The sequence below is a fragment of the Ostrinia nubilalis genome, chromosome 30, assembly GCF_963855985.1.
Source record: "Ostrinia nubilalis chromosome 30, ilOstNubi1.1, whole genome shotgun sequence".
NCBI classification, from domain to species: domain Eukaryota; kingdom Metazoa; phylum Arthropoda; class Insecta; order Lepidoptera; family Crambidae; genus Ostrinia; species Ostrinia nubilalis.
In genome coordinates, this window is record NC_087117.1 from 511,628 (window position 1) to 533,297 (window position 21,670).

A 21,670-nucleotide genomic window follows, 5' to 3' on the forward strand; every position below is an offset into this window, starting at 1 on the left:
CATTGTTCGTACTCGTATGAATGAAATGAGTAAAGAAAGAGAGAGAGGCAGTGAGTGAAGACAGGATGGTTGTAAAAATAATATCTTTTTTTTGTTAGGAAAAGTAAAAACAAAAACTAGCCTGAATTTTTTTTTAAAAACACTTGGGTTGTATTTGTATGATTTTATTAGATGCGTTGGTAAAGTATGATCAGTACAAAAAATAACACCTTATAAAACGACACTGAAATATAAATCTACACTCGAGTGTTGCCGGATCGGTAATGTATCGATATTAATCGATAGTACAAATAAACCCCACTTAAATAACCCATATAATCTAATAATGTAATGAATTAATTATAATAATAAATTGATTTTACTGTCGTGAAACTAAGATCGATAAAAGTCGCTACTAATTATGTAGATAGTATAACAAATCGATTTATTTGGAGACGTGGACAAAAAAATCGATTTCTTATTTGAATCGATTATTCCACAATCACAGGCTTTTGAATGTAGATTCATACTAAAGATTCGTTTCACAATTTCTAACGATTTGTTAGTTCAACACTCTTTTAAACCAGTTACCAGTCCCACTTATTATTGACTGAATTTGACAGCTGTCAAATTGGGGGGCGTGGCGTAAAAGGACTGTCAAATTATAGAATAGCTATGCCACGCCCCAGAAGCTCACGATCGCTTTTACACGTACCTACTTTACCGTTGTGTATTTCTTTTATTCTTAATATTTAAATGTGTAAATAATCTAAGGTCTGTCTGTAAATACAGTATTTATTACAATATTTAATAGACAAGTTTTCTAATAATGCAGTCTTTTATTCAATTCAAATTCATTTATTTTGTAAGTTGGCTTTTAATAAGTTGTTTTACACGTCCTAGTATTACGTTAACCCTAACACTGCTTCGGAACAATGAAGGACGTTGCACACTTATCAACGGAAAGGGATCGTAACCGTATCAACTCGAGGCGATTATTTTTTGTATGAAACTTCATACTGCAACGCACACTTATCCGCACCGTAACGTAAACGCCTCGCCTCGCGGTTGACAGCGCGCGAAAGGCGATGGCAGCTCGCGAAAGGCGGTGTTGATCCCTTTCCGAGATGATAAGTGTGCTATGACCTTAAATAAGCTAGTGTAGCAACAACTCAGCCACAGTTTTGTTGTTGTGTATCAAAAGAAAACAACGAGCTGCCAGTCTGCTTGTGACCACGGCTGCAGCATCGCAGCCGAAACGTCAAGCCGTGAGTACATAATGTAACTCATTAATAGAAAGAAAGAAAGATACATTTATTACAATGGACATCACACAAATACAGGCAATTACATAGACATGACAGTGGCACATAATAATAAAAGAAGAAAAAAAAAAACGAGTAAACTGAGCAGTGCCACCCATTCACCAACAAGATGCCCACTGCAACGGGACCCACTCAGCATATGCCGTGGCCCACGGTGACGAAGGCCACGGCGCTGGTTTTCAGTGTGCCCCTGTGTGTGTGTGTGTGTTAATAAACGTCGCGTTAAGACCCGAGTCTTACTATTTTAGTTGAAATGGAACGCGAAAGTTTAAAATCTTATATTATACAAAAGAAAACAATTTATTTTTATTAACAATAAAATCCATTTATTTATAACCAACGACTACCACCGTTCACTCATACATACACATTGGAAGTTCTAAAACTATAAAATTAAATACGGAATCACGCACACAACGCAATTGCTCACATTTTAATGGTCATCGCTTCTCAACCTTTTTAGAGAGTGCCCGAAAACGGTGGACTTTTAAACTAAGGAAGGTCACTCACTGACTCACTCATCACGAAATCTCAGAAACTACAAGTGCTAGGAGTCTCAAATTTTGCATGGGGGTTCCTTTTAAAAAAATAGGTGCTCAATAAAACGGGATTTTACGAAACTCCACCCCTAAGGGGGTAAAACGGGGGTTGGAAGTTTCTACGGCCGCTAGTATAATATAAATTGGTGATATGACCTAGTTTTGTTCGTAAAGGGGTGAAATCTTACGAAATCAAAACCGAGGGGTTTTCTAAAGAAAGGAACATCTATTGCATGAATAATTTTGAGAGAATGAAAGCTGGATTTTACAATTAAATTCTATACATTAGACGATTTTGGTGGATCTTATCCATAAAGTAATATAGCTGAATTTCCTCTATTGACACTGACCTTATTTACACTTGATTACACATCGCAGTTAGCATTATTTTTGCAAAAAGCTTCTATAGTATAAATATAGCAAAATAGATCAGTCAGTCAGTGTTTTGCTTGAAATCTAGTCGTACAAAACTAAGTTTTCTCGTATAAGTATACCATTTACAAAGTACGTTAAGAAAGAATGTAGGTCTCTTAATATACTTTGCAAAATTCATTACTATGTTTATTTTTTGAAGTCGGTTAAAAATTGCATTGGCCTTAAGTTTGAGAAGCGATGGCCTACATTGAAACTATTCGAAACACAATATATGAGGGAGAATTGAAATCTAGTGAAGTTAAGGTGCCCACTCTCTTGAAGCATTCGCGCGTAATAAGGAAATAAATATCCCTGTTTCCAAGTAAGCTTATTATAATGTTGGGAATGCCACAATAGTCAAGCAGTGAATGGGAAACGAACTAGCGGGACTATTTCCACCTTTCGTTCCCACTGTTGCAACTCCTGTGTAGCCAGGATCTACAGCTTGACCGCCAATAACCCAACCAGTGAAGGCCAAGTTTGCCCTGTGGATAGAACTAGAGACCCTTGAAACTAGAATCGGCAGTCGATGCCACCATTGGACTTTTGCCGCCTAAAACTGTGTTATGTTACACTCGAATGCTAGCAATGTGTGGTCACCTTAATGTAGAGTAAGGAAGAAAATTATAGGGAGTAAAAAGAATGTTAAGAAAAAGAATATAATAGGTAGTACGATACGATACGATACGATACGATAGTGCCGACCCAGCCAGGACGAGGCCTGTCCCGGTCAAACCGGTATACCAGGGGGCACGATTTTAAGGAAAGACACGCTCTGGGATGGTAGAGGACGGCCGACTAGCCGCTGCGTCTTTTAAACCGCAACCGGTCGACCACAACCAAGTAGATATGCATCCTGAGCCTGGTCTAGGAAAATAGGTAAAGACGGGTTATCGTTGATAGGACTGAGCGTTGATGCGATGAGATGGGCGGTCTGGCCTTTGATGGTGGCTTTGGTTGTTCTTGGTTCATATACTGCTGCTAGACTAGCCTCGTTGTTCTCTTGATGTCTGCGGTACTAAGTTTTTGTCGTCTCTGTATCTTCCAGATTAATTATTTCTTCTACTTCTTTTCTTAGTGTCGTTGGAAGAACTAAATGCGTGGTGCGATGAGATGGGCGGTCTAGCCTTTGGTGTGGGAGGTGGCTTGTTTATTCTTTGTTCTCGTACTACTACTGGACTAGCTTCATTGTTCTCCCAATTGTATCGTCTTATTTTCTGCCTATATATTCCTCCAGGTAAAACATTTCTTGTATTTCTTTTCTTTAGCTTAATCTGGCTTTTAGTGAGACGGCTTGGTTATTCTTAGTTCTTGTACTGCTACAAGACTAGCATCATTGTTCTTCCGATTTTATGCTTCTTTTCTTGATATTGGTGGTCGGACTGAGCGTTGATGCAATGCGATGGGCGGTCTGGCTTTTGTTGAGGCGGCTTGGTTTTTCTTAGTTCTACTGCTACAAGACTAGCTTCATTGTTTTTCCAATTTTATGCTACTTTTCTTGATATCGTTGGTAGGACTGAGCGTTTCTGTGATGAGACGGGCGGTCTGGCCTTTGGTGAGATGTCTTTAGGGCTTGAATACCGGAATTCCGGAATTTCGTAACTCCGGAATTTCGGATACATTTTTTCCGATATTTCAATTCCGGAACTGAAGCCAATATCGTATTCCGATATTGAAAGAAGAACGGTCATCTGTGACCCAGACCCGACAGAAACGAGACACACCTCAGTTTTTTTGTCATGTCTTGATTAGTTAAATTATATATTTTTTATATTCGAAATCTATGTATAACACCAAATTATTACCCTTTGTTTTTGTTCAGGCGTCATACAAAAACTAATACAAAATGCACATTCATGACCAAAATTGGTAAATGTATGTACCTAAATAGCTGCTATGGAATGTATCTAGGTGACTTGGAGATACAGCCGGATTATACAGGGTGGAAACGAGAAGTTACAAAATCCAAAAATTCAATGTTACTAGCTTCCATAATCTGTAACCTATTATTGGTGCCGTTTGAAAAAGCTCGTGAAGCACTTTCAGAATCAGTAACTAGTTTTTCGATATCTTGTATAGTTTAGAAATAATCGAGTGAGATCACTTATCGTTCCATATGTATAACCACCCTGTATAATCCGACTGTATCTCCAGGTCACCTAGATACATTCCATAGCAGCTGTAATAGACATTTAGGTACATACATTTACCAATTTTGGTGATAAATAGGCATTTTGTATTAGTTTTTGTATAACGCCTGAACAAAAAACAAAGGGTAATATTTTGGTGTTATACATAGATTTCGAATATAAAAAATATATAATTTAACTAATTAAGACATGACAAAAAAACTGAGGTATGTCTCGTTTCTGTCGGGTCTGGGTTTTTTTTGTATGGGGCGTGACCGTTCTTCTTTTTCATAAATTATTTTAAGTTTTCAAAACGTTTAAGTATCAAAATAGGTTCTTAGATAAGGAAGTCCTTGAGATATGTATTCGCAACTTTATTAGTAATAATATTTAAGAGGCAATAGGGCGAAACCAAAGCTCCAAAATGTTCGCTAGATATAACTCTAATGGGCGAAGCCAGCTGAAGAGAGCGGATGATGGAGTAAAACCTGTTAATAGCTCAGCCAAAGGACAGTTCCAACAGCTAAGCTAACTCGACACTATACCGAAGATTAGCCGGACATCAGCCCTTACGTGATTAGGAAGGCTCTCAAACAGCTAAAGAACAACAAGGCACCGGGTGATGACGGAATAACCTCGGAGCTTCTGAACGCGTCAGGTGATAAGCCGATACTGAAAGCCCTTCATAGACTGTAACTCTGTCTTACTCCAGGGAATAATAGGCCAGTAGAATTAAACACAAAAATGAATTAAATCGGAAATAATTCCTACTAAAGATTTTAGTGCTTCAATGGCTTCATTAGTTGCCCATAAAGACTCTTCTAGGTTTTCGACCTCGACGGAGTTGTGCTCAAGTAGTGGGGGCCCCCGAAAGGGGCGCTTTTTCGGTTATACCGCGTAAAGGACTTACCCTATCGAAAAGTGGTCTTACTGACGGTTAAAGGGCATTTAATCTTGCATTAAATAAGACCAAATTCATATGTTTTGGACAAACCGTTCTCGTGCAAATGTTCGGCAAAGTAGAAAATATGTGTATAATTAATTAATGACCCTCTCCACGTCCAATAGCTCGTCACCCGTAGGCTCCCAAGCCTTGTAAAGGGTCGCCTTAACCAGCGTATCCCTATCAAGGCTCACGAGTTGGATTCGCTTATCCTTGTTCGTCCCAGCCGTTCCTTAACTGCGGTTGCTGCACCTCTTCCTGGCACTCTCCTGAACGACTCTGTGTTACCTAATGTGGCTGCCCCTCTTCCTTGTACCCTCCTGTACGATTGCATTGCTTAGCTATATGCCTGGTCCAAGGTTCGTCGCAAAAAATCAACAACAACAAGTTCATATTAAAATGAAAAGTTTTTTGTTTGTTTGTTTGGTATAACCGGAAAACCGAAAAAGCGCCCCTTTCGGGGGCCCCCACCACCCAAGCACAGCTCCGTCGAAGTCGAAAACCTAGGAGTCTTAATGGGCAACCAATGAAGCCATTAAAGCAATAAAATCTTTTGTAGGAATTATTTCCGATTTAAAATCTAATTCTACTGGACTACAATGCCAGAGGCACGGAACAAATGCTTGGTGGTGTTTTTCTTTAAGAAAGGGGTAAAAGCCTTATTAAGGAATTACAGACCCATCTGGGTTCTGACTCTGAGTCATGTCTACAAGCTGTTTTTGCGAGCCATCACGAATAGTCTCGCGCGTAGGTTCGATGACTTATAGTCTCTCGAGGAAGCCAGTTATCGAAACGTTTACACTACCATATACCGCATCTATACGCTACGGCAGGTTATACAGAAGACCGAAGAGTCTAACTTGCCTATATGCTTGGCGTTCTTAGACTATGAGAAGGTCTTTGAGCCTGGCTGAACACGAGGGCGATTCCTCTGCGATTCCTCTGCAGCGAGCTGTGAGGTAGGGAGATGTAATAATATGTCGAATTCAACTCGGCTGGGCAGCGTTCGGGAAACTACATAACATCTTTTCGACCAAAACACTTCAGTACCTAAAGACGAAAGTCTACAATCAGTGTGTGTTACCAGTAGTGATGACACACGGTTCGGAAACGTGGCCTCTTACTATAAGGCCTTATAATAAGCTCAAAGTTGCACACCATGGTATGGAAAGTGCTATGCTCGGTGTTTCTTTTCGAGATCGAACCAGAAATGAGGAGATTCGTAAACGAACTAAAGTTGCCTGACATAATATCGATCGGATTACCAAGCTAAAGTGGCAATGGGCAGGGCACATAGTACGTAGAACAGACGGCCGATGGGGCAAGGTTCTAAAGTGGAGGCCACATACGTGTACGTGTTTGTCGGGAGGCGCTTTCTTTTTGTGACCAACTCCGGAACTAGAACCGGAATTCCGGAGTTGAGTGCCCAATATCGGAAATCAGTTCCGGAGTTGAAAACTATCCGATATTGCAAGCCCTAGATGTCTTGGTTCTTGTACTGCTAGGCTATCTTCCTTTTTCTCCTGAGGTCTGTGTTAGGTAGGTACTTACTGAGTTTTTGACGTTTTCTTTCCTTTACATGTTCCGGGTCAGATATTTCTTATGCTTCATTTCTCTGTGTCATAATTGAGTTCACTCTTTTCTATTTCTTGGATAGTAGATGTTTAAATTTTAGTTCCATTTATCCACAACCTCTGAAAAACTTGACCCTTTTGATTTTTTTTTTAATAATTACTACGGCGATAACTGTGGTTTTGGGTTTTTGTCGTCTTCTTTGTTGTCTGTTTTCCCTGAGTCGAATATTTCTTTTTTTTTTTTTTTTGTCTTGGGCTAAATAAATCTTCTCTTTTCGATTATTTGATTTGCACTTTTGACTATTCAGTCGATATTATGCGGTTCTGGGTTTTTGTCGTCTTTTTCGCTGTCTTTTGACATTATTTTTCCATATCTAGTGTTTCTTGTGCTGCTTTTCTTATTTATTTTTATGGTGGGTTAATTTAGTCTTCTCTCTTTCGTTTCTTGGATTGTGCTTGATGCGGTAAGCGGACGGCTGGCCACTAAAAACGGCATTTTTAGGAGCGTCTTCATATTTTCCTAACATTAAACGGTTCGCCTTGGTGTAATCTAATATGATTTCTTTTAGTTCAATGATCTTTATGCAGGGTGATTGTTACATTGAGTTTCTTCCATCGTTTCCGTTAAGTTTTTATTTTTTCACTGTTTCGTTGATTTTTTTTCGGTGGATATTTTTTATTTCTTTTAGTACTTAAATTATTTTCCGATGTCTTCAAGATATACAACATGATATTGTCCTCTCAAGGCAAAAGACATTGCTAACTGCCTCGTTGGATTAGGTTTTTATGCTCTTGGTGAAAGTATGTATTCTCATTGAAAAAAATCTTATTAGATTCAAATTTTCTGGTTGAAATCCGTTTTCCGACAAAGTTGCAGCAGAGCTTGTTGAGCTGTATGTGTACACTGTAGGTTAAATTGCTTTCGATCTGAAGTTTCTTATTGGAATACGTAGTTTCTGCAATCGATTTGAATATTTTGTGGTTCCTATAGGATTTCGTTATTAAATGGTCAATGGCATGGTTTTGGTTCCAGTTTTTGAGTTTTCTTGCTATTAAATGAGTTTTTTAGGCGGAGTATATCTCTTCTGTCTATGATGAAGACCCTTTGCAAAATTCCTTGACTTCTCAGTGCATTTAAGTCTCTTAAAACTGTATTATGTTCGGTTACTCTTTCAATTTTCCGATTCCGGTAAGCTGATGTTCTATATGATAGTATTTATCTATGCATGTGTAAATATGGCAGTAAATCCTGATTCTTTTAGGCTCAAAATTTCTTAGATGATTTTCCAGGTACCTGGTCTGCTCTTTGATTGGTGATTCACTTGTTTCATCCACTAGGTATATTTTTCTCGTTAAAATGTACAAGATCTTGTCTGGCCGCTTTTTGATCAAGTCTGGGATACATAGGTTCATTGATTTGGTAAGCTCTTTCTCAAAGTCGATATTTTCCATCGCCAGGTAGTTTTAAAGTGTATGCCTTCATTTTTTAGCTGTAGAAAGGGGCTTATAACTAGAGGGTTAGTGAATTATGACTAAGGTGTTAATAGTATTTTGTATTGTCAAAGCGTCAAGTCTTTTGTTTTTGACCTGCTTTCAACAAAATGTTAGTCGGGCCACCTCTTTTTTTGTATGAGTTGTACTTTTGGTTGGTGAATGGTTTACGACATGCAGATGTGACTAAAAGCAAAGGATCTCTACTAGCTGTTGTTTCAAATATTTTTTTTGTGTATTTCGTGGCAAATGTGTTTAAAGTGTCCATCTACTAATGGTAGTGCAATAGTGAAGTTAAATTTTATTGCTTTTGGAAACTTTTTATGGCGACCAGATGTTGACCTTTCTTGGTACGCGCTTTGAAATTGTGTGCAATAGATGTCTGTTATAGAATGTGTTTGGTGAAAGTTTTGTAGGGATCTTTCTTTGTTATCAATTATTATTTATACCTACTATAATGACATGCAAGAAGTAGAATACAATGTATTCTACATACATGTAGACATGTAGAGTACATGTGGAATCTGTATGTATCAAAATTATTAATAAAAATGTAAAGTTTATGGACCAAAAGTTAGAGCTATTCATTTGACAAACTACGATCTATGTTACATATTTTAAATGGAAATACTAGATCATAATTATGCGTTTGCTTTAGTGCTTTTGGCAAGATAATTGACACCAAATATTTACATAAATATAAAGAAAGAAAGATAAGGAAAGATCTCACCGGGTTTCGTCGGATTAGTTTTCTAGGCTTTTAGCTTAGGCGCTGTGCTGGTCACTGTGTACTCGCAGCTTTTTTCTCACCTACAGTTTTTCTCACTCAAAAATACCACTAATTTGACCAGCTGACTATGTTAATAGTTAATCACGACTATGATTTCGGGTAATTTTCACTGTTAGAACATTTGTGTTTCACCGTCGCGTCGGCGTCAAACGCCATTTGTAAGTGCCTTTTAGGGTCGGACCGTCTGGAGCGCACGTGTTGCGCACGTCCACTCCCGAAGGCTGCCCAAAACGAACTCCGAAAAAAAAAGAATATAATAGGTAGTAAGAAATAAATATCCCTCTATTTTACTGGCATAATTCAATTTAAAAATCTATTTCGACAACACATACATATTTACTACTTTTTAAATGCAAAAATATACAGTAAAAAAGTTAACAACAAAAAAATGTACGCTTTTTCGAGTCTCGTAATGCAGTGAAAAATATTTCTTGAATTTTTACAAGTTTTTCTTGATAAAATATAGTTTTTTGAAATGTTTTTAATTCATAATTGAGCTATTTTTTATTTTTAAAGACGTGTGCGTCTTGTATAAATAATGAACGAATACAATATTTGCTTCTCACTCTTTTCCAAGTAAACGAGTGAGACGCAAATATGTAGTTATACTTTTTGGCGCGGTTTTATACAATTCTTTGGATAAATAAATACTTGAATTTTTCCGGCAAATACAGTCGGGCACAGAAATGTTTACACTATTGACTTGAAAATTAATCTTTATTACAAAGGGATAAGAATCAATCTTTTAATAATGTGAACAACATTTATATGCAGCTGACTGTACATAAAACATATTTTTATTGCACACAACTTTTTTTGTATCAATTTCGTTTCGTTTCCAATATTTTTATGAATTTATAAGAAATATAGTTTTTAATTTAAAGCATTTGAAAAATATAATCTTCACTCTTATCTATTGAAGTACATTTACCGGGGTTTAGACCGCTACTGCCTACCGACTAATCGCTGCGACTAGTCGCAGGCGTTTGCGACAAATCGGAGCGATTAGTTACCTACGCGTTTTTAAGAGTTTTGTTTTGTTTACTATTTTTACCTATTTTATTGTGATATAGGACAACTTTGGGCCCTGAAAATGTCCCGTAAGACAGTAATAGAGTGACAACCGTCTCTTACGCACGCCATAAGCGTGAAAGAGACAGAGACATAACACATTTGCGTCTGCGACAAGCTCGCGATGCTTGCGACTAATCGCAGTGACAAGTCGCACCGCCTTTGCAGCTGCAAGCCCTACGAGTTACGACTAATTACGATTAATCGCAGCGATAAGTCACAAGTGACAAGTCGAGCTTGCCGCAGCAAAGGAGGTGCGACTTGTCACTGCTATTAATCGCAAACGCCGCATCTTTGTCGTAGCAACAAATCGCAGTCGAAACTCAGTTGATGCGGCAAATTCAACGAGAAACTTGCGATTAATCGCAACGACTAATTGCAGCGACTAGTCGCACCTTACTAGCTGTACGCGACAAGTCGCACCTTCTTTGCTACGGAGTTTGCGATTAATCGCAACGACTAATCGCAGCGACAAGTCGCAAGTTTGTGGGCGTGCATTATGACGAGGGTCCTTTAGCGACGCCGACGAGCGCGGGGCGCACGCAGCGCTCGTTCAGCTTGTAGCCGACCTTGCTGACGGCCACCACGGTGCCGGGTTCGGCTCCCTCCACTTCCTGTAAAGATGGCGTTTAAAATTCATTTCAAATTACGGAGCGTCCAAATTAGGTATGATAAAAATCCCATTAAAACATACTAGTAAAAAGTGTAAGTACAGAAATAAAAATAAATCGCTCCACTAATCACACTCCAAAACACAGAATAAAATTAGGTAAATATGGTGTTTTACAGCTCTGGATTCGACCCAGGTTAAAAAATGCTACCAACTAACCGCGCTCGCACACTCACTGCGGGCGCCCGTCGCACAGTCGCGACAGAAATGTAATTACGCGCGAGCGATAAGGATGGGTAGCTTGGGGTCATTGGACGAAATTCTATCTGCTCGGCGACCGGACTTAAAATCAAAATTTCTGAGATTTTGGAGCAGTTTTTGGGTTTATTGCCAACAGATAGACTTGCATAAGACATCGTTTTAGACCTCAGATCATAGAAGGGAATAGATGTGAAACGGGGGCGTGGCACGTGTCTCCGCGATATGCCCAGAAACGAACATCGGCCGCGTAGCTAGGTTAGTCGCGATTCAGTCGTACTGAGGAAATGTTCTCCGATATTGTTGGATAATGCGTCGTAACGTGCAATAACATAAGTGAAACGAAGAACTACAGGAACAATGAAGTCATTTACCACATGTAAGTATTGCAAATCCATTGGTATTTTGCTTATAAATAAAAAAAACTAAACATTTTTACGAACGAATTCAGTGCCGTGACATTTACTGCGATATCGAAATTAGTGGTGATAAAAATTCAAACACGTTGTACATTGACGATTTAGTTAGCAACCACTTTATGTCATGCGTAACTACTGCGCAATGTATTTTATTTCTTCCGATATCCACAGACGCGTGAAAATACACAGTACGGCCGCATGTGCCGGTCGTAACATAGTGCAGGGCTCGTGTTCTAATACGGTTTCCTATTATCGATAAATAGAAGTAAATTATTATTTTCTATTTTCTAATTTTGAATGAAAAAATCATGAGTTGCTTGCGATTTTTAAGTTTTTACAAAAACAATAACAATAGTAGAAGGGATTAGTAATTACTATAAGAGCTAGTTGAAAGCCTAATATAGGCATTATTTTTGATAAACATAGGCGGTACGAATTTCGCCATAATTAAAAAGTTAATGCGCGATAGTAGTTAATAATAATTACAGTGATCCTGTTATTATTATTAAAGTAAATAATAATATATTACCAATATTGTAAATACTGGTAAAAATCACAAGTACCTACTTAACCCATGACTTTTCATACAAACTTTGTCAGTCTATAACTTCTATACTCCATCGATAACGACATTGAGCTTTGGTTGGGGTAAATTAATATAAGGTAACTTCATTTAGTCCCAATAATTGATTCTGAGTTTTTCGTCCATACAAAATGGAACTGACTCCTTTATGCAAAAATCGTTAAAGAACATAATAATAACGTATAATAATAAAAAGGTTTTCATACAAGCATTTTTTAAACCAATTTCGAGCCTTGCCCCCAGGATTTAAAGTATCGATATCTTATCGACTCCATTTTATCTTTCTTCTCTCTAATTGCTTTTTTCAAAGTGTGCGTCACGTCACGCGGCCATTGATTGGCCATAAGGCACGCCTTCTGGCCAATCACAGCACTTTTAAGCCGGTTGCACATGTTGTCGTAGACTCTCAGTCGCTTTGTTTTTACACAGTTGAATGTGTGTGTGGGAGCTGTGGTGGGGGAAATGTGGGGACACTGGTTCTCGTTGTAGTTACGCGCGACTTCATATCTATTCTCTTTCTATGATCTGAGTTTTAGACTATGCAGTGACTAGTGATGAATGAATAAATACCTGCTGGAATAAAGCTTCGTGTATGTTGGGGTCGAATTTCTCCCTTAGAGGAGACACCGCCACTAACCCATGCCTCGCGAACACCTGCAGATACGATAGAAGTTTATCTAAAGGCATAAAAACATTACGTTATTCATTATTGCATAATGTTGTGAACCCTTGAAAAAGAGGGTGAGCTAGTCAATCAAATCAAATCATTTTTATTTGCGAATATGGGTTTACATTGTAGGTGTTACAATTTTTAGGTTCCATAGTCCTGACAAGGAACCCTTAGTTTCGATTTATTTATTTATTCATGAATAGAACCGTAGTACCAATTACACTATTCAAACAAGACTTAACAAACTTCAGAATAACATTTTAGTACTTACAAACAATATGTCTGTTTGTCTGTCCTTCCGAGGTTTTGCTTGGAAACTGTTGGCACTAGAGAGCTGTAATTTTGTGGAGGTATGTATATTAATCACGCCGACAAAACGGACACGTAGTATCCACTTCCTTACTGACTACTGTCCAGTCCTGTACTGAATCATGAATGTTGCCGTCTGGTTCGACTGAATGCTGGTATTCGGTCCTCTTGCCTGGTAGTAGTCCGCCATCTTCGAGTAATGTTCGCTCCTCTATTGACTAGTGATGTCCGCTTACCAATAGGTACTCGTACTAATCTCCAATAGGAGAACCTATCACATCTTTGTACCTGTGTGAGCTGTGCCCGCGTGAGTTTGACTCCGTCTCGCAATGAACGCAGAGCCGCGTCGCCGTCCGAAGCGCTCTCTGGGACGCTTTCTGCAGCCGCTGATAGTGTGTCTGCCACCTAACAGGCAAAAACTTTCATTAGATTTTTTTTTATATTTACCTAAAAATTTCCTATACAAGAAACAATATGTACAAGATGTTAAATATTCTAGATACATAGCTTATTTTGGCCCTAAGGTTAACTGAAAACCATACCATACCATAGCATTAAGATCGCTTTTTGTACTCTGTTCAATGTGCACACGTTTAAACGCTGCTGAGCATTTTTCTGCTCGCCATTGCGGTATGTGCGTATGCCGTATGGGAGTATACTTACTGTTGCTCCGTGCTGTTTGTTGAACCACTCCACCACCAACTCAGTTCATCATCATCATAATTTTAGCCACAGGACTGAGGACCTCCACTACTGAACATAGGCCTCCCCCAATGATTTCCTTGTTGATCAGTTGGAAGCGGTCTGCATTCAGCGCCTTCCTGTTTTTTCATGAGGTCGTCGGTCCACCTTGTGTCCTTGTGGGTGGACGTCCTACGTATCAGTACGACGACAATAAGTGCTAATGGGAGTATACTTGTTGTTGCTTCGTGCTGTTGAACCACTCCACCACCTACTTAGTTACTTATTTAAAACTTATTTTCGCTTAGAGCAGGATATAAACGGCGAACTTAATGCTATGCGGCATTCTCTTCCAGTTAACCTTTGGACTAAATTATTCGCTATGCTGGTACTACTCACATCGAGCAAGTCCTTGCAGAAGCTCTGTATCGCGAAGGATTTGGCGTCTTCCACCTGCTTCACCATTCGTCGGCGGACGTTCTCTCCGTCGGCTAACGCGCGCTTGTATTTATCCTGGAAATATAGGTAAAAATATGTCAATTATCATCATTGGGCTATTGAAGTCTCCATTGTAAGAGGGTGACTCTCTAATTTACCAGAGGCAAATGGAGGATTTGGCCAGATGGGTTGGAGAAGTCTTAGTGAGCTGCCACACTTGCGGATTGCAAACGTTTTCAAAGCAAAACAGCCTTTTGGTTTGCATATTTCTTCCTATGACGCCTCTTACGAGTCTTAATATGACATACATAACACGAGAAGGGTGAGGCTGAAGATGTTCCTAATCTACTACGATTTTAAAATTCAATGGCTATATTATCTTTCTGTGACAGAGCGAAATTTAAACAAGCAAAGCCTTGGCTAAAAGCTAGATATTTGAAATAAGTAGCTAATTTTTATTTTTGGTTTAAAAAAAAAGATAGAAATTTTCATTTAGTAACATGTAGATCTAAAAACAAGAACTAATAAATAAGTGTCTTTTTGTAATCTTCGTTCGTTCGTTCGTTTCAGCCAAATGACGTCCAATGCTGGACAAAGGCCTCCTCCAAGGTTTTCGACAATGCACGGTCCTGCGCTGCCCGCATCCAGGCTCTTCCCGCGACCTTTACCAGATCGTCGGGCCACCTAGTAGGAGGCCTGCCCACGCTACGTCTTCCAGCCCGTGGTCGCCACTCGCCGCAGGAGAACCAAAGTAACCGACACTGCCATTTGATTTTAGCAATTCTGCGAGCTAGCAGAATTGCTAAAATCAAATGGCAGTGGGCGGGGCACATAGCTCGTAGAGACGATGGCCGTTGGGGCAGAAAAGTTCTCGAGTGGCGACAAAAACTATATCACCAGTTAAATGTTAAATAACTTTAGCAAGTTCTGCTATACCTCAAGGTCTTTGACTTGGTCCTTCAACGAAGCCATGTCAGCGGTGAGGGCTTCGATCTGCTTGTGGCACTCCTCGACTGTGCCCGGCAGCTTGTCGCTGGAATCATTCTCTGCTGTCTTCTCTTCTGTGCTGTACGAGAGGGCTGTGGTTCTGCAAATTAAAAATAGACAAAAATTTATACTAATATTATAAATACTGAAAGTAACTCTGTCTGTCTCTCTTTCACACCTAAACCACTGAACCGATTTTGATGAAATTTGGCATAGAGATAGTTTGAGTCCCGGGAAAGGACATAGGATAGTTTTTATCCCGGTTTTTGAAACAGGGACGCACGCGATAAAGTTTTTCTGTGACAGACAGAATTCCACGCGGGCAAAGCCGCGGGCGGAAAGCTAGTTAGACTATATGTATGTTAGGGTTGGGACATGTGAAGTGCTCTTTAAAAGCCTACATACATGAGATAAATGAATTTTAGTTCATAAGTTTTACTTTCTATAGTTTTACAAACATTACTGTGAGGTCCCACAGTGCGTGTGGACGCACAGGGTGATACACGAACCAATCACAGAGCTCTATTCGACACTGTGCGTTCAATTTGCTGCTTCACTTAAGCAAGCATTGTCTGTGAATACGGGCATTAGTCTATTTGTTAGATTTGGATCCTAATACCAGGCCTGTTCATCTCCGCGAGCTTACATCGAAAACAAAACACGCACGATGGCCCACCTACAGGATACTATTCGACAAGGCCTCACATACGAGCGAACATTGACTCACGCACGCGTATTCTTGTGTATGATGGAAGGAAATAAAGAAAATGGTGTACTAAATACTGTGCAATATTTAACTGCCTAAATAATAATAAAAACACAGAAGTTGCCTCAAGATATTGAGAGGTAAATAAGTAGTTAATATTATTCATGATAATTCATGCTAAATCATGTATTTCCTCTGCCATTTTCCGCAGTTTGGCATCTCACGTCACATCATTTTACCGAAGTCAGCCTGTTAATCGTACTAACTATTCTAATTTCGTCGTATCAATAAAATGCAGTTTCAGAAACGTATACCGTCTATTCTTCCTCAAGTGACATTAATAATAAAAAAGCGAACATCGAAAGTTAATAGACAATAAAAAAACATAGCGTAAAAAAGTATACATATTTATCAAAAAAGTGTCCATTCGTGGACATCCTCCCCTTTTTTAGAGGAGAACGATTTTCCTAAGTGGGCGCCGCAGGACTCCACTCGCAGTCCGAACATCTACCACCCTGACCACGCCGTCACGACCCGGAAACAGAGCCTCGACCACACCCCGAGGCCAGGTTCCCCTTGGTAGATCTCCGTCACCAATGAGAACAGGGTCCCCGACCTTAATCTGAACATCCACTCCCGGTACACGTCGTGGGGCCAGGGTTGGTAAATATTCCGACATCCAACGACGCCAAAAATGGTCCGCGAGACGGAGCGCCTTCCGCCAACAGCTCCTGCCCATCAAATCGGTATCGCAAAGCCCATCCGCAGGAAAAGGTTGGCCCGACGACCCGCCAATCAGGAAGTGGTTCGGAGTCAAAGCTTCGGGGTAGTCTGGATCTGGAGCTATATGCGTCAGAGGCCGCGAATTCAGTATAGCTTCTACCTCCGATAATAGGGTCATCAAAACTTCCTCTCGAGGATTCCGCTCCCGCAATGTCACCTTCAGCGCTGACTTGACACTTCGTACTAATCGTTCCCAGACGCCGCCCATGAATGGAGCCGAAGGGGGTATGAAGCGCCAGATGATTTTATTGGTCACAGCGTAGTCCGAAACCGCAATATCGTAGAGGACCCGAAGTTGCCGACTTGCTCCAACAAATGACGTGCCATTATCGGAGAAGATGACGCTCGGTGTGCCTCGACGCGCGATGAACCTCCGAAGACACATAATAGCCGCATCCGCAGAAAGGCTTGCAACGATCTCAAGGTGGATGGCTCTTGTAACCATGCACGTAAATAATGCCACCCAACGTTTCTCCTTCCTGCGACCGATGGCAACTTCAACTGGTCCAAAATAATCAATGCCGGTAAAAGTGAAAGGGCGCTGATGGTGAGCTAATCTTTCCTCCGGAAGATCTCCCATTGGAGGACAGAGCGTTGATCTCCGAAGCAGCTTACAAGTCTGACATCTATGTATGACCCACCGAACAGCGTTTCGTATGCCGAGAATCCAAAACTTCTGCCGCAGTTCATTAATGACACTCTCCGTGTTGCAATGAGCGAATTTCTCGTGGTAATGAAGAATAAGAAGGCGTACCAGTGGCTCTTTGCCATCCAAAATTACCGGTAGCTGCGCCAAAGTCGACGATGTTCTCCCCGCAAGGCACAGCAATCCATCCTTCAACACCGGGGATAGTGTGACAAGGCGGCTCTTTCTTGGCACGGGTTGGTGGCGCATCAGACAGAGCATTTCCTCTTGAAAAACGTTCAGCTGACTCCGAGCCAGAAGATGTCGCTCCGCACGCAGAATGTCCTCAGCTTTTAGCGGCAATAGGCAAGGAGCCGTGGCGGAAGGGGTCGAAGATTGAAAACCTGATCTTTGCGTTAAACAAATATCCCCAACCCAAAAATTTTGGAAAATGTGACCCCGATTTTTGAATATGAGCGCGAGAAATACATGGACCCTAGCAGTCGCCCTTACCTCCGCACCGTGGTGCGATTCGTTCTCGGAGTCCTGTAGCCATTCGGCCACTCGTGAGTTACTGGACTCCGAGACTGCCTCACTCAATGCTTCAATGGAAGCCAGCTCCGCTTGATATTCGGCCTCCGCCACTTTACGCTCCAATTCTGCTGCTCCAATTCGGCGAAGGTGGCGCGCCTCCGCTGCGAGTTTCCTCGCAACAATCGTAGCGGAGGAGTGGCGGCTACGTGCGGATGAGGAAGACGGGCGGGTGGTATCGATAATCGGACTGGTTGTTACCTGTGTTTCCGAAGGATCCGTTTGGGTGGCCGGTGTAGGAGGCATCGGAACGACCTCGCTACTTGCCTGAATTGGTTCCTTTTGCGAACGTGTATTTACCATCATCCAATTTTTACCAACCGCTTTTTACCAATATACTGAGAACTGCTGAAAAATAAGCTAGTAATCCGGCTCGAAGATGTTAATCGTACTAACTATTCTAATTTCGTCGTATCAATAAAATGCAGTTTCAGAAACGTATACCGTCTATTCTTCCTCAAGTGACATTAATAATAAAAAAGCGAACATCGAAAGTTAATAGACAATAAAAAAACATAGCGTAAAAAAGTATACATATTTATCAAAAAAGTGTCCATTCGTGGACACAGCCCTATAGCTTCGGCGCAGTACCGATCACTGACGTTTGTCAACAAAATGGTGCTTGATTCTTGAGACAGGCTAAATTACACCATATTGTTAATGACATTGAGCATACATTTTTTTAAATACCTTCGCGAAGTAAAACTTCTGTACGTAGTACTTATTATTATTCTGTGGTAATACACAGTAAAATCACACAGGTGAACATTTTTTCATTCAAAATAGGTATTTATTTATTTATACTTTTGCACATAAAACTGTACAATGGCGGACTTAATGCCAAGTGGCATTCTCTGCCAGTCAACCACAGGTCTAGTAGAGAGACTAAGAATTTTTTGTATGTAAGAATACAAAAAATATTCTGATTATGTCAAATTAGGGCCAAAACTTTCTCATTTCAAAGTAGTTCAAATTGGTGTGTGGTCATGTGGAATGTAATTTCATAGACAATGAGACCCCAAGCTGAACACTGTAGTATCTTACATTAGATACGTTGGTTGAAATGGGTTCTACAAAAATATGCTGTACATACTATCGGCCACAGTGTTAACTTTCCATTTCTATTTTGCTCTCATCAAATGGTGATTCTTTGTGATAGAACGAGACGACATGACCGGCAATGGGTAGTGAACACTGTTGCCGATAGTACATAAGGTCTCTGAAATACTGCTTATTGTTTCAGCTACAAAAATTATGAGAATAATTACTCAACAATGTTGCATCATCTTCCTAGAAGATGTTATGTATAGAATATAACAATACAAAATGTGCTAAAACTCTAATTAATGTGAATTTAAGTAACTTTAACGAAGATATTTCCAAGATATTCAAGATTCCTTAGCTGAAAAAGGTTCAAGAGTACAGAGGTCATAGTTATGCCTTGTTTTCAGTTTTGTAGCCACATATAGAAGGTACTTATAGGGTGCAAGCTTAGGATATGAATTGAGCATTACTGCTTAAATGTTTAATACTATGTCTGTGCTATCTATTGCAGTGATTTTTGAAAATTAACCAAATATACCCTAGTAAATTTAAATGTTGTATTAATCATCTCAAAAGGTAAAAACACAATAATCTGTTATTTCTAGTCGAAGAAAGTGCTTAATCAGACCTAAATCGCATCAAAATTATGGAAAAATAGCTTAAAAATTTATGTTTCTAGGTTATTTAAGAGATATAGGTTGCGCAATTTCTACCTGTAAATACTGCCTCTCATCGTCTTCACGGTGGATTCGGTAACGTATCTTGCGAGTCTCCCTAAAGAATAAACTTTCAAAGATGCCATTTTTGTCACAAATACGATTGTTTTTTGGAAATTTTTGGATAAAAATTGATTTGAGAGGATCAGAACATAGAGAAAAGTAATACATGTCAGAATTTCTTATCTGTCGTTTTACTTTTTTTTTTGCAAAGGGAGGCAGGGGTAAGAGAAAAATCGGATACACGTAATAGTACAAGTTTTACAAAACAATAAAACTTGTATTATTGAGCAGAGACGATGCACAGCATCTGGTGAGAGATGCGTCTACTTCCGGTGTAGTTTTTTACCATTTTATACCTTAAATGACGTCATTTCCGCAATTATTTAATAAGAATTGATTTGACTTACTTCCGTTTGCCGCCATTTTAGTCACCTGGGGGCGAGCTTGCTCGGAGTTTTTCATAGAGAGCTCACCAGGAGGCCTTCTTGGGATGCTGTGCATCGTCTCTGCTCAATAATACAAGTTTTATTGTTTTGTAAAACTTGTACTATTATTCGGCATGTGACGATGCACAGCATCTGGTGAGAGACTTGTTTATTAGCTCCTGGTGACTACTTACCAATGGCGCTATGTGATGAAAGTTTTCGAGTTTCTGTAACAGAACTAGATTAGAACATGATTAATTTCAGGGTATTAACATGTTTTGTTCTAAATGCACAGTGAGAGCAGCACTAATATCACAAAGTAGGAGGGTTTGTACTTTTGTATGTTTGAAATGAATAAACTGGAAAGCTACTGAACTGAATTCAGAAATTCTTTCCTCATTAAAATGCAGATTGAGTGTGTATTGATATAATTTGCCCGTATGGCAGTAAGATTCATGCGAGTCATCAACATAAGTTTATAATACAGGCGTACGATGTGATTGAAGAGTATCCAACATGCATGCTTTAGATCTGTTGATTGAAAGTTATTAATTAAATAATATGTTATTTGGTGTATCGGTCGTAGATCAGTTAATAAAAGTGTCTGCCTTATAATATTGCTATTATTGTTCTGCCTACACCAATATCTCATCAAATAATTTCATCTATGGCTAAATATCACCCAAATTAAAGATGCCACAAGGAAGTCAACAATGCCAGGAGAGGTTTTAAATCCAACAACCTTTATACTGTTTTTATCCATGTAGATTCCTAGCATTACTTGGTGTTGAAAAAAAATAAAATAATGTGTTATTATATTCCGCTGTTCGCCTCTGCTCGCCTGATTCCAGTAACTTACGCAACCGTAGCAAGGGCATACCTATGTTGTTTTTTGGGATTTGCTGTCATTTTTCCCAGTTGTTTGTATGATGCCGTAACGGTGCCGAACTTACTCGTAGGTCAAGGTTTATTAACTTAATCTTGAAATTATTCAGGTGAGACTATGTTTTGTCATGTCAGCAGCTGATGTAGATGGTAGGAGAAAAATATACATAAGCGAGAAGCCTCGTAAAGGTCACATTTTAGATACCTACTGTTGGGTTTAAGGCCTTTATCAGGAAGTGAAATTGGTTAAGCTTTTATGCTTAGTAAGAAAATTAAAGTTATCTTTAATATAGTTTTAGATTAGTAATACCAGCCCCCCTAGACAAGTAGCACTTTTTGATCGAATCGAAAATTGGATACGTTATAAGTTCATATAGAAAAAAGAAGGCTAATTGACCATCCTTCGACTGGTTTGCGATTTTAAAGTAAATTTTGTCTAGACCCACAGGGCATAAAGGTAGTAGAAGAGTAGATAAACGATTTAGTCTAGCAAATAAATCTTGCTGTCGAGCTTCAAGAGGTAAGTATATAGCTACGACTGTTTTCCTTAGGCCATTAGTTTAACCACCAAGGCCAGGTTATTTTATAAGTTTTTAAAGTGGATTTTTGCCAGGTATGTTTTAGGAACGATACCTTATTACCCCCAACTCAACATACTAAAAAATTACATGTTACCTGATCC

General features: G+C 39.6%; 1 protein-coding gene and 1 long non-coding RNA gene across 2 annotated transcripts; one reads left to right on the top strand and one right to left on the bottom strand.

Annotated features, from left to right (window-relative positions):
* The first annotated feature begins 1,609 nt into the window (after positions 1 to 1,609).
* On the top strand, positions 1,610 to 9,786 carry LOC135086037 (uncharacterized). Its single transcript, XR_010260271.1, has 2 exons — positions 1,610 to 2,923; positions 9,445 to 9,786. It is a non-coding gene; the product is annotated as an uncharacterized LOC135086037 (long non-coding RNA).
* An 871-nt stretch (positions 9,787 to 10,657) lies between these two features.
* Positions 10,658 to 19,815, bottom strand: LOC135086031 (grpE protein homolog, mitochondrial). Its single transcript, XM_063980805.1, has 6 exons — positions 19,673 to 19,815; positions 15,160 to 15,310; positions 14,185 to 14,298; positions 13,393 to 13,509; positions 12,696 to 12,779; positions 10,658 to 10,869 (listed from the first exon to the last, which is right to left on the bottom strand). The coding sequence occupies exons 1-6, from the start codon at positions 19,759 to 19,761 to the stop codon at positions 10,753 to 10,755; spliced, it is 672 nt and encodes a 223-aa protein (XP_063836875.1). The 5' UTR covers positions 19,762 to 19,815; the 3' UTR covers positions 10,658 to 10,752.
* Positions 19,816 to 21,670: the final 1,855 nt, after the last annotated feature.